The sequence below is a fragment of the Protobothrops mucrosquamatus genome, unplaced genomic scaffold (assembly GCF_001527695.2).
Source record: "Protobothrops mucrosquamatus isolate PMUCROS unplaced genomic scaffold, P.Mucros_1.0 scaffold_125, whole genome shotgun sequence".
In the NCBI taxonomy this organism is placed as follows: Eukaryota; Metazoa; Chordata; class Lepidosauria; order Squamata; family Viperidae; genus Protobothrops; species Protobothrops mucrosquamatus.
The window spans coordinates 266,599-280,738 of record NW_015386201.1 but is presented as its reverse complement, the minus strand read 5'-3'; the positions used below and the strand labels follow the sequence as shown (position 1 = coordinate 280,738).

At 38.3% G+C, this 14,140-nt stretch overlaps 1 protein-coding gene across 1 annotated transcript in view; it reads left to right on the top strand.

Annotated features, from left to right (window-relative positions):
- The window catches only part of COL5A2 (collagen type V alpha 2 chain), a 161,159-nt gene that overhangs the window by 107,367 nt on the left and 39,652 nt on the right, over positions 1-14,140 (top strand). Inside the window, exons 17-21 of the mRNA XM_015817058.1 lie at positions 231-275; positions 8,253-8,306; positions 11,917-12,015; positions 13,762-13,806; positions 13,894-13,992. Coding sequence (XP_015672544.1) covers positions 231-275; positions 8,253-8,306; positions 11,917-12,015; positions 13,762-13,806; positions 13,894-13,992 — 342 coding nt within the window. The remainder of the gene's footprint in view (positions 1-230; positions 276-8,252; positions 8,307-11,916; positions 12,016-13,761; positions 13,807-13,893; positions 13,993-14,140) is intronic.

Here is a 14,140-nt window from a genome sequence, read left to right as displayed (position 1 = left end):
TCTACACCAAGTTATTTCCAAGGAAATGTGCTTACAACTCCAGTCTTCCTTGCATGAAGACTTTGTAATCAATGAGAAATCAACCTCTCTCATGAGTTACATGTGTGGTGATGGAGCCCCTTTGTTCCTAATAGAAACTGGTGGTAGATTTCCTTGATATCCCTTTTAGCAATCAATATCAAGTCATATAATCAGGCTTCTGTCTATAACCTTTTTTCTTTTTTTCTTAGGGGGCACGTGGTTCACATGGTATGCCTGGGAAACCAGGGTCAGCGGTAAGTATCTCTCTGGAATCTTCATTTTCTTTAAGTGGATTTGGTAGATCTGCAATTCATAACATCATGTAATTTATTAAGATATTTTACAGAACCATGCTCTCAACAAAACAGTACTATTTACTATTGGTCTTGGACTGTAAAACCTGGATTTCAGTCTCCGCTTTGGTATTTACTGGGTGACATTGGGCCAGTCACTCTCTCCTAGTGCAAAGTATCTTATAGACTTGTGGTGTCCTTCCTTCCTTCCTTCCTTCCTTCCTTCCTTCCTTCCTTCCTTCCTTCCTTCCTTCCTTCCTTCCTTCCTTCCTTCCTTCCTTCCTTCCTTCCTTCCTTCCTTCCTTCCTTCCTTCCTTCCTTTTAGATTGTTCAACCCCAAACATTAAATATGAGAAAATAAGAAAATAATTTAAGAAATACTACTTTAACTAATAGTATCACAACAACAACAACAACAACAATGGATAATCACATCAAATAGTATTGATAGTAATAGTATTGAACATGTTGGAGAACCCTTACCTACACTTACTCCACTACCATCTGTAAACACACGGAAACATATGTTAGATGTCCTTTAAATGTTCCTTTAAAACTTTTTCTTTGGGAAATGGAAATTAGATATGTGGATAAGACAGTTACTAGAGTTTGCAGAAACAAATTGTAGAATTTTAAATTTACTTTTTTGTTCAGAAATGCAAAAAAAGAAAGGAGGAGAACTAAGGAACTACCTTATTTCTTGCATAAACAAGACAATGAACAAGCTGCTAATTACATTTTCTGGCAAAACAATTTCTAAGTATGTTCAGCACTTCCACAAACAATATCTTATGTACAACAGTTGATGGGATGCCTCTGCAGGCATCAGAAACAGTTGACCAGCCAAATTCAGGGCCAAAATCTATAACATATTCATTCAACCTGGATTATTTATTTATTTATTTACTTATTTGTGAAGTAGAGCAGGGGTAGGCAACCTTGGCTCTTTTATGACTCGTGGACTTCAACTCCCAGAATTCCTGAGCCAGCATATGCTGGCTCAGGAATTCTGGGAGTTGAAGTCCACGAGTCATAAAAGAGCCAAGGTTGCCTACCCCTGAAGTAGAGGGAAAAGAAAGAGCCAGTTTGATGTAGTGGTGAAGGTGCTGGCCTAGAAACCAGGAGATGTTGAGTTCTCGTCCTGCCCTAGGCACGAAAGATGGCTGGGTGCCTTAGGGCCAGTCATTCTCTCTCAGCCCAACCCCCTCAAAGGGTAATTCTTGTGGGGAAAAAGAGGAGGAGGAAGAAGCATCATACATTTGCCATCTTGACTTACTTATAAAGTAATACAGGCAGATAAAAATCTAATAAATAAATGAAAATAGAAAAAATGTAACCAACCAGACAGGAGCCTTGAGGATCCTCATGCTTAGTAATTGACAAAATGCCAGTATTATTGGCTATCCAACAGATGTACAAGAGTTAAGATTGAGGAAGCATCCAGCTTTACTATTTGCTAGTTGCTTTCTGGAAATATTTAAACAAGGTCAATTCATACCTACTGTTGCTTCTTCCTAATAAAGAAGAAATGTTTAGTGGAATGTACTTACTTTACTCTTGTATTAATTCAACCAATTTCTTCACTCTAAATAGATCCTCTCGTTCATAGACCAGATGTAACATTGAGGGCCGTTTCCATCTGGCCCACAGCTGTCTAGTTGTGTAAAATAAATAGGCTTTTAAGACGTTTTTATTGGCAGCAGTGGACAACTTTTAAAGCCATAATTGCTGTGTGCAGGGAGACAGTTGGGGAAAAAAACACATCTCTAGAGAAGAAAGGACTATCCCTTCTTGTGTACTGACATCTCTCTTCAAAAGACACCCATCCCCACAAGGCAATTAAGTCTTTAAATGTGAGCCTCTCAATGTACTCAATTCTCTTTCCAAAATTGTCTCATCATGCCACAGTGAAGCCTTTTTAAAGCCAAAGGAATCTTTTCTGCATGTGCATGTTTGTGGGGTGAACATGGGTGCATTATGAGCGTTGTCATCACTGCATTCTAAAGATCTGATCCACTTTAGATGTAATACAGAGTTCAGATTGATGTTCAGATAACCAGTAGAAAGCTTGTAAGTTAATATGATGGAAGCTGCATTTTTTTAAAAAATGTGGAGCACTTCCAAGCAGATCCTAGCATTTGTTGCAGCAATCACCATGCTTAGATCTTTTTTCCCTCCCTTCTGCCTTCCAAGATAATATGTTGTAGATTATGTCCAGAATGGATTTGGCCATGAATCAGTAATGTTAACTTAATAACCATTGTTTTATAGTTTGTGAAAGAAAAAAATTTAAATGGCAAAACAAAGGAAATACATGGTAAACTAAAAACATCACAAACATTTAAATATGTGGATACGTACACATATACACATGACTGATAATCATTAGCATTAGATAATTCTAAATTAAATCTGCTTTCATCTGTCTCCAGAGCTGGCTGAAGCAGAGTCAGCCTGACAACCAATGGGCATTTTTGTAAGGTCAGGAAAAAAACTAAGTGTGTTGGCTAGAGTGAGTCATATTGTCACTGAACAAAAATGCTGGTAGAAGAAAGTTTACATTAATGTGCGAATGACTGTTAAAATAAGAGAAGGATTGGGAAATTTGAGGCAAATGTAATTTGAACATAAAGAAACAGAACATCACAATCGGAAGTATTGAATTGTTTGATTTCCTGTGGCTTTTCTCCATTTTATCTTCTATCTATTTTCTGATCTTTTCCCAACAGCAAATCCAATGGCTACTGGGCTTGTCCAAATCTTCTTCTTAAGGTTCCTAAGGAACTTTTCCCCTAAAACTGACTTTTTTGGTAAATCACTGCAAATCCTGGACTTTCTCTAGATCGGTGTTTCTCAACCTTGATAAATTGAAGATATGTCAACTTCAACTCTCAGAATTCTCCAGCATGGAATTCTGGGAGTTGAAGGTAGACATTGTCAAGTTGCCAAGATTGAAAAATACTGCCCTAGATCTATTCTATTTGTGCCCAAGCTGTGCCCAGGTATTTTGGTCGTAGCAATACCCAGAGGCTAGAAATGGACTTCATTGTTAATATATATAAAAAGCATAATCAAACATTGCAGCCTATCCCTGACATGAATGTTAGCTGAATGTATGATTCAGGTGAATTTGAAACATATAACCAAACACTAGCATTCAAGTCAGACCTATCTTTGATCTTGCTTCAAAACATATTCTTCTAGGTGTGAAAGTGTGTAAAGCTCAGTAGCAAAATGAAGGAGAATAAGTTAAATCTCCCTTCTCTGGTAAGATGTTCTTGATCTAGATTAGGAATCTGTCCTATCTATAGGCTACAGGGTTCAACTAATGCACAGTATTTTATCTAATGTCTAATTTGATACCAAGTCGACTAAATTTGCTGTGTTGTTTCTTTTTTTTCATTTCCCTTTTGAGATTTCATTATTGTTATTCCCCCCCCCCCCAATCCTTTGTGTGTGGATTGTGGTTTTTTGCCTCCAGCTTTCTAAAGGAAGACTCAAATGGCTAATAACTTGAAAGAAGATGAGTTTTTGCAGGGATGGTTTGAATAAAATTCAACACAAGGCCAGAAAACACATAATTTTCCCATAGCCAATCATTTCTGGAACAGATCATTCTTCCTTTTAAGATTGCCAGGAGACATATCCTTTACCCGGGACAGTATTTTATATTGGAATATGCATCTTGTTCTTCAAGAAGAGCCCAGTCAGCCAAGGAAAAGAAAAAGAAATCACGGGGGACTAGTGAACATTTGAAAAGATTTGGAAAAGTTTATGATTGCTGCACAACACTGTCCAGAGATTGCTTAAGCATTCTATCTGTTTAGAATAGCCAAACAAATAAAAATCATTATATAACCCAAATAAAAATCTTTCCACTATTTGGAAGCCAGAAGAATGGACCTATGGTACTACATAGGGCTATCTGTCTAAATTACTAATTCCCACAACACTGTCTATGCCCTAGGACAGGGCTTTTCAACCTTTTCACCCATTGTACCAACTTTTAGGATATGGCAACATCCGAGTACCACCAGTCGCCTAGCAAGGTGTCAAAAACTTGATGACCAAAAAAAAAAAAAAAAAAGGAAAAAAGTGATAAAGTACAGGTAGTCCTTGACTTACAACAGTTTGCTTAGTGACTGTTCGAAGTTACAATGGCACTGAAAAAAGTGCCCCCCAAGCCACAGCCGAGCAAGACACCTGCCTGCCCACCCAGTGGCGCTCTTCCTCCCGTCCGAGGTTTTCATGGTTGTGAGCATTTCTGTTGAGGATTAGCAGCAGGGGGTGGGGTGGGGGGTGTTTGGTTTTTATCCCCCCCCCGTCTGCTGGGTGGTTGCAGCAGGTTTTGATCACTTCACATGACCCTGGGACACTGTGACCGTCATAAATATGAATCAGTTGCCAAGCATCTGAATGTAAAACACAAGACCCTGGAGATGCTGCAACATTCCAGCAGATCGGCGCTTCTTCTGGGCTCAGCAGAAGCACCAGGATCAGTGCTGCTTTCCAGCTGATTGGTGCTTCTTCAGGGCTCAGCAGAAGCACCAGGATCAGCGCCGAGCTCCAGTTGGAGCCTGGCGCTGATCATGGCACTTCCGCTGAGCCCTGACAGCCCGGAAGAAGCACCGATCAGCTGGAAAGCAGCACTGATCCTGGCGCTTCCGCTGAGCCCTGACAGCCCTGTAGCTCCAGCCATCTCTCGCTCAGGCTTGTGCGGTGCTGCCACCGGTTCAGCTCATTCCCCTTCCCCGCTACCACTTTTCTAGGATAGTCGCGTACCACCTGCCAGGTGCCAATGTACCACAGGTGGTACCTGTACCACTGGTTGAAAAGCCCTACCCTAGGATGTCAAACCACCTAGTAGGACTGTAGTACCTATTATCCTTCTCATCTTTTCATCTTTCCTATTGCCTATTTCCTTAGCTTCTTATGACTATAACTTAAGACTATTGCCTTTATTTAGTATCCTATTATGATTTATGTTGTTTGCTTCGTAAGTATCCTATGACCATCACTGAGTTTGTATCTTATAATTTATGATGAATGTATTTTATGATTATGATCATGATTTATCACTTGTTGCTTGTATGGACACTGAAAGCTTATGCATCGGAGACAAATTCCTTGGATGTCCAATCACACTTGGCCAATAAAGAATTCTATATTCTATTCTTAAAAAGGATATTGTTATTTTCTGTAGGAGAAATGAATAGTAGCACAGACTCTGTCCAATACTTATATTCAAGTTAAAACTGGCTAGTATGATGTACATGTTTGATTATTGTCCATGGACTGCATTGTCTTGAAAGTGATATACAGTGATAATAAGTTCTGCTAATGACTCTGATATGTGATTCTTCATTCAAGAAAACATGGAATGGGACATTTCCTATTATACCTCTGCTCTGATCTTTGGATGGAACTTGGCAGATGCTTTGCAAGCTTTGAACAGTACTAAAGATTTGTTCTGCCTCTCTGCAACTTGACTTGCACTGACATTCAAGCACTATGAAATTCAAAGTCACTAAGTCTATGTTGTGAAAGTGAAATATTTAAGGAGAATGGTCAATCCAATTCTGTCTCCTTTTTACTTCTATAGGGGATGTATGAGTAGCCTCAGGTCAAAAATGGTTAACGTTTTCATTGGATTCTTTTTTCCACATTTCTTTATGAATGAATATAGATTTTTTTCAACGTGGAAAAAAGTGAAACTAGCAGATGTCTCAGCTGACTCAGCTCCCAAGTTTGAAGATTCCATACTTCAAACACTGACCATTGAGCTTAATTGTTACAGTTTGCTAAGCAGTAATAGTAGAGCTCCATTAAAGTGTCTTATTAGAGTAGAAGACAAACATATTTGTTTGTTACTGCCAAAAGCGTTTTGCCTAAAGTGAATCAAAATTAGCAGAACAACTAATTTATTGTTAACCCTGTGATTGGCACTGGGAAGTGAGGGGGGAGGGAGGAGGGAGTGGAAGTGTGGGTTGGGGAAGGGGGGGATTTATATTGTAAAATTTTATAAAATTTTCAATTAAAAAAAAAATAGCAGAACAACAACAGAAAAGAATACCACTTGAGTTAAGTTGGATGTAATATGTCTGGCCTTTAAACCATTAACTGGCATGAAGGGTAAGGAGCAGATTAGGACTTTATCATAAGGAAGGGAGACTTAAGATTTGCTCTGCCATGATCCAGATTAGAATACTTTCTTTTCCTGTAGCCACATAGAGGAAATCTTTGGTAGCAACATAGGCTTTCGACCATTTGCAGAAAGTACTCATCATCCCTTTTCAGTGTTGCTTAAAAAAATGGCATGTCCCAGGGACAAAACTGTTCAAAGTAAAATCCCAATATACCTCTTCTGCACCAGCTCTTGGCTAAGGGAGAAAAAAAACCACAAAAACAAAACAGCTTTACACTATCAAACTATGTGATGGCACGCTGTAAACTGTTGTGAAATTTCCCCTTCAGGATTTTTCCCCTTAATATTCAGGTAACTCATTCATCTAATGCTTTCTTAGTTCTTTGAAACTTTGCATTATAATCTGTGCCTTTGGGTTTTTTACTGTCTTGAGATTAGTCAAGTTATATGGCCTTCACTTTTATTATTATTAGTATTATTTCCCACAGAAGTGACTATTTGTTAAACTGAAGCGGAAAGCATTATTTTTCAAAATCTATGTTGTCATTTGTTGTCATCCTGAGAGAACAGGATCAGGGTAGATAAATCTGCCATTTTCACTTTCTTCTACAACAGCGGTTCTCAACCTATGGGTCGCGACCCCATTTGGGGCCGATCGACCATTTCACGGGGGTCGCCAAGCAAGGCTGTCCGCCATTTTTTTTCCCTTTTCCAGCGGGTGCCTTACCTCCCTTAAGCTGGGCCAGCTGGTGGTCGGCCTGCTCAGTCTCTGCTGCTTGCCAGCTACGCCTTGGCCGGCACAGGGGGCGGAACCACGCATGCGCGGCACTCCCGGGCAGGGAAAGTCCTCGACTTATGACCAGTTGGGTAGTCCTCAACTTACAACCGGTTTAGTCCTCGACTTATGACCGGTTTAGTCCTCAATTTACGACCGGTTTAGACCTCGACTTACGACCGGTTGGGGTCGCGGCATTAAAAAGGTTGAGAACCACTGTTCTACAACCATTTTTTTTTTTAAATTATCACATTTTTTTCTGTTCGGCCCATAAATTGGTGGATTTTTGTCATGTTCTTTTACAGAAATTAACAGGAAAAAATCTTACTTTCTCTATCACCCAAATTTGGAAGCTGCATTAGTTCCCAGCGTGGAAAGCGATCAAGCTCTGCTTCTTTCTGTGTGCTTGTTGTTCAAAGACCAGGAATTAGTCGGATAAAAGCAGGTGACAATCCTGATCCAATGATTGATTGAATGAATGGACAGATGCACAGAGTTAAATCCTTAACCGAGAGATTTGTCACTTTCACTTTGTCCCACATTAAAAAACAAAAGTCTACATTCATTCTTAAAGAAATATGAAAAAAAGAATCCAATGAAAATGTTATCCATATCTGACTTGAGCTAGTCAGAACTTTTCTTGGCATGAAAGAATATACCATTCCATTGCATTGCTAAATATTAGTAATAAAATTATAGTCAAAATCTTACCATTCCTTTTCTGTGCATGAAATAAGCATTTTATTTTTATATATGTTGCTCCTTAAAGCTCCCTTCTGCACTGAGAATGATAGAATAGAATAGAGCTGGAAGGGACACCTTGGAGATCTTCTAGTCCAGCCCCCTGCTCATGCAGGAGGACCTATACCATCTCAGACAAGTGATTGTCTAGCCTCTTCTTAAAAATCTCTAGTGATGGAGCGCTCACGATTTCTGAAGGCAAGAATGTTTTAATTCATGCTCTTGCAAGAATATTTAAAGGATTTGCTCATTGATACTCAACATCTCTTCTTTGTAGGGTCCTCTTGGTATAGCTGGTTCATCAGGTTTTCCTGGCATACCTGGCATGAAGGTCAGTGGTTTTTTAAAAACTTTATTAATCGGTTATGGAATGTACAGCTTGGTGATAGCCCTTGGTCAGCCTGGACTGATCCTCAATTCGACTTACTTAGTACTTGAATAGAAAGTCAACAGGAAATCCAGGCTAGGCAGAGATTTTTTTAAAAAAACTTACATAAGATGATAATATAAATTTTCAATATTGCTGCTAAGAAACAAGATATACATGTCCATATAGACATCAGGAACAGAGCTCAACTTGTAGGAGACTTTATCTTCATGCAAATGGTGTATTCCATGAAAGAGCCAGTTTGAGATAATGATTAAGGCATCAGACTAAAAAGCAGGAGATTGTGAATTTTAATCCCATTTTAGGCACAAAGCCAAGTAGGTGACCTTGGTCAATCATTCTCTCTCAGCCCTGGAAAATGGGCAAGGGGAAACACTTCTGAAATCTTATCAAGAAAACTGCAGGAATTTGTTCAGGCAGTCCCCAGGAATCAATACTGACTTAAAGGGACACACACACACACACACACACACACGGGCACATTCCATAGTGAGAATGACAGTAGGAAATAAGATTGTTCATAATTAAAGCCTCTTAATTTAGAAATTATTCCTCTGATGTTACAAACTGTTCCACTGATTAATTGTTCTAACTATCAAGAAATTCCTCCTTAGTTCTAGGTTGGATCTTCCCTTGATTAGTCTCCATCCATTGGTTCTTTTCTTACTTTCAGTTGCTTTGGAGAATAGGTTGACCTTTCTTTTTTGTGGCAACCCCATAGATATTGGAACACGGCTATCATGTCCTCCCTCGTCCTTCTCTTCATTAAACTAGACATGAAAAGAAGGACTAGAGGTGACATGATAACAGTTTATCATATTCAGATTTTGGAAAAGAGGAATAAACTCTCCCAGGGATCCCACTTTTAGGAACATGTATTCAGTAGATATGAATGGATTGATAGAACCTTTAGTTAATTTATTTCTCACGATCTAGGTCTAGGTCAGACATGTCAAACTCGTGATGTCACGTGACGTTGTGAGACATATCGGGACAGTTTTGCCATTGCCGGCAATGGGGTGGGCGCAGTTTCCAGATGATGTGTCCGGCCTGCGGGCCAGCAGTTTGACACCCCTGGTCTAGGTTGATTCTCCTGCTTGCCAGGATTTTGAATGATTTGGGGAAGAGTCAACATTACAGAAAGAGTAAACAAGGGTTTAGTACCAATTCCTGAAACTTGGTTTGTACAGGACTGATTAAGCCTGAGTTCAGATAAAATGCTGTTTGCTCAGCATTTATTTTCTGGCCCTGAGATCCCAAATGACCTATTACTACTGCATCTTTTTTCACTAGTAGGAGGACAAGCCAAGCAGGAGATATTAGCTGTGCAAAAAACAGTGTTGTTTTATGAGAATATTGCCCTGAACTCCCCACTTAAATGAACTGTGCAAAAAGTATGTTAGTCAAGTATTTTGTTGCAGCTCCAGATGTGGATGGATGTAATTTGAAATGGGAGATGGGCATGAACCAAGGACAAGCAAATATATCACATGTACTCCAGTGATGAAGTGAAGAGGCCTGTTTCTGAGATAGTCACGTAGAGATAATCAGTTAGATGAAATACATTTTATATATCCTTTCAATATTTTTTTTTTACTATTGTAAATGTGATGTTACTTATTTGCACAGATCTGGTTGCAACATCCCTTAGGAAGCTGAAACAGCTGGAAATGCAATCTATTTAAATGGATGTTGGCAATGCTTTTTGGATTCTGTGCCACAGCATAATAAACAGCAGAAAACCTGAGAACAGCCAGAATTTATTACTCATTTATATGGTGTCATTAACTGTCCGCTGCTCATGCAGTGTTAATGCCTCTCCTCCCAGCTTCAATACCTAAACAAAATTGACAAGAGAGAGCTTATTTAGTGTAAAAAATTGGAATAGAAAAAATATTCCCTGACACTGGAGGATCTTCCATGGGTTGGCATTGCAATTCCCAAAATTTCCAGCCAGGGGTGCTGCTAGCTGGGAATTTGGGGAGTTACTGGCCTCACACATTTGAAAGTGCAGGTTGGGAAAAACTGCCCTAATAAATTGTCTTATTTAATAGATTTCTTTAGCTGCTCTTGGAAACCAGTAGCAGATTATTCCCTATTCCTCTAGATCAGACATGTCAAACACAAGGCCCGGGGGCCAGATGCGGCCTGCAAAGTGGTTTCATGTGGCCCACGAAGCCATCCTGGAAACAGTGAAGGAACGGCCCCCGCTGCCTTGGCCCTGGCATAGACTGGCTGGGAGCCAATGTACAATTTTGTGGTGGCCATCTATGCTGAAACGCATTCAGTCTTAGCTCCACAAGGCTGTCTAGAAACAGCGAGGAACCAGCCCCTGCTGTTTTGGGCCCGCCCCCTGGGTGCATGCTGGGGAGGTGAATTTAGTGAATCAAATAATAACTTCTCTAAATACGTATAATAAAGTAAGCCGAAACTTTAACAAATGTCTAAAGGAAAGGCATAACTTTTCTGTTTTTTATTTATTTGAAGGTAAGTCCCTCAATTTTACAGATCAATAGAATTACATTAACAATTAAATTACATTAACAATCACCACAAACTTCCATAATCCTATCTCCAATTTATTTATTAATAGCATGTCATTAACATAATTTGTATATGAATGCAATAGATAGAGCATATGAGCCTTTATATGGCTTCCAGTCTCATTTTTGTAGTTCCAGGAATCTTCCAAAATCATCATGCCAAAATTTTACGGTAAAACACTGAATAACAATAATAGTTTTAATATTTTTTTAGCCAAACAATGTCTGATTACAATGTCTCCAGTGGGTTTCTCATACCTATTTTAATTAAACAAATTACTATGCAAAGGTCATTCTTCAAAAAGTACCATCAGTTCTATCTCAGCTCCCATCTGATTATGGTGTCACATCACCCATAGATCCCCGTGGTCTTTAGCAGCAAAAAAAAAAAAAAAAGTAAAGTGGTGATGATGATGATGATGATGAGGAGGAGGAAATAAGAGAAGGTGGCAGCAGTAGCAACCAAGTCTAGACATAAAATAGTCGATTGTCTATTACACTTATTTCATTATACAAAAATTATTTATCTCATTGTATAAGGAAAAGCCTTGAATTCACTTTTTCAAAAGTAACATGATTTTATAATGTAATAGAACAAAACAGTTCAACAGAAAAAGAAAAAAAACCAGTTTTTTTTTAAAAATCCCACCTAATATGATGAATTCAGAGACTAGGTATGAGCCTGAATGATCAGATCATGTGGCTGGGCTGAAGACATTTTATTTCTGTGCTAAGCTAAAGGACAAAATGGCAGCCCACCACTCCTTATATAAAATCCAGATAAACTTCATACTACATTTGCACCAGGGTAAGATTGTATTCCACACTTAGACTACCTAGGGAGATTCAGATAATTATGAGGAATAGTTAGGAGCAGACACTCTATAAATTTTAAATTCAAATAAGCACTTCTTTAAAAAAAGAACCTTCAGTTAATGCATAATATGTTTGTTAGGATGTTTAGTATTAATATTGTTATTTCTACTTTCTTTTTTAATGTGGAATTTCAGGGTGAAGCTGGTCCTACAGGTGCACGTGGTCCAGAAGGTCCTCAAGGACCAAGAGGAGAAACGGGTGCCCGAGGTCCCCTAGGATTATTTGGTCTTCCTGTAAGTTTTTCAAACTGTCATAAATTAAGTTTGAAGCTATTCATCCCTGACTTGCTCCTAGGCATCATTCATAAATATACAGAGATAGAAGTATAGCATGCATATGGAAAAAATTATGCATTGTCTTCACAAAAAAGAATATGGAGAATAATCTGAAATGGACTGTAAAAAAAGTTAAAGATAGTTGTAATCACATAAACAGAGGCACAGATTATAAAAGAGAACACTTAGCATGTCCCAGTTTTTATATCAGGGAATACCGTGTTCTGTATCTAGTCACAGTGTCAAAGGATAGTGAGAAAAGGCTTGAAAGTAAAAACTACTTTTGCATTATGTAGCTTAAAGCAATGGTACAATAATTTCTTTGCTTAGGATAGTCAGATATACATGCAGTAGCTGGAAATTTATACATCAGCCAATATGCCTTTTCTTTGTAACTTTCCATAATGTATGCTTTTTAATGATACTTTCCATATGGATGTATTTTTATTTGGTTTATATTTTGCTTGGAACTAAATCACAAATTCTGGAGAAGTAGAGAATCTGTAAAATAAGCTTTTTGATCCAAATCGCAGTGCACAAAATATGAAATAGGTCAGCTTGTTTAAAAATGTAGACCAAATGAAATCTTCTGACATTCTATTACGTTGTAGAAATTGCTTAAAACTTACAGTCTTTCAGGGATCTGTAAAAGTCCCCCAGAATAGGCAAGTTTCAAAAACCTGAAACTGTTTATATTTAAGTTGGGAGACATCTTAAGCCATTAAGACATCTAGATATTTAAAATAACTTCTTTACAAGTAGTTCCTACTTAGTGACAGGTCGCTTACCAATCATTTGAAATTACAATGGGCCCCAAAGAAGGTACTTACTGTCTTCATTAGTTTTGATCCCCCCCTTGCATTTTGGGCCCTAAGTAACCCATCTGCATTTACAGATATTTGCAGCATCCTATGGTCAGGTGTTCAGATACCGGCAATTACTTCCATTTTCTAACAAAAAAGCACCCACTGTGTTTTCTTTACAGTCACCATGTTTACTTAACAATTGCCACAAAAAATGTCATAAAATGATCAGGTCCATGATGGCCCAGTTAAGAATAACATGAGTTACGACTCATGTTAATTGCAGGCTCAATTATGGTCTTAAGTCAAGGACTACTTGTATCATTTGAAACTTCTTATCTGAAAGATGTACCCTTACCTACTTACCTTTTGGAATGTATTTCTTCAATATGTGTGCAAAGCCTGGTTGTTGTATTTAATTCTTACCACTTCTTTTATGCCAGTTTTAAGCAAATAGTGCCTTAATTCATATTGCAGTGGAAATAATAAAATATTTTGTGGCACCTTAATGACTAAGCATTTTCTGATGACACTTTCTCGAAGTCTATCCCATGAGAGCTTATGTAATAATAAATTTGTTCATTTTTAACTAAGGCTGAATAACTGAAGCTAGGTCAGAATCTTAAGATTCTTGATATTTTTAGTACATGGTTTTAGGGTAGTTGCCATCAAAGGACAGATGTCCACAAAATTCTAGTCTGTGACCAACTGGAATTGATATTAAACAGCTGCCAATGTCTATTCATCATGAAAAATACTCCAATCTATATTGTTCAGAAATGAAATCACTTGATACATAAGAAATTGACATTTGCATGTGATCTTTCAGTCAAATAGGTACATAGGAATAACTATGCTTGATGGAATTATATTAATACATATCTGTTTTGTGTTGTTTTAGGGTGCTTTAGGTACAGATGGTTCCCCAGGTACAAAAGGGCCTTCAGTAAGTAACTGCCTTAAGCAAATACTCTTTTTAAGACTTTATATTCCATTCTGTGGGCATTCTTGACCATATCAATGTATCTCACAGGGATCTCCAGGAACTTCAGGGCCACTTGGCTTATCAGGTCCACCTGGTTCTCCAGGACCACAAGGCAGCACAGGCCCTCCTGGCATTCGAGGACAAATGGTAATGATTTGAAGCATCAGAAATGGTAAAATTTTGCATTTAATGCACATTTATTTATTTTGGGTTTTATATCCCACCATAATCCCGACAGTCAACAACAGGATTGAAGCACCCCTGGTAATAATACAATTAAAACCTTTGTGGTAAC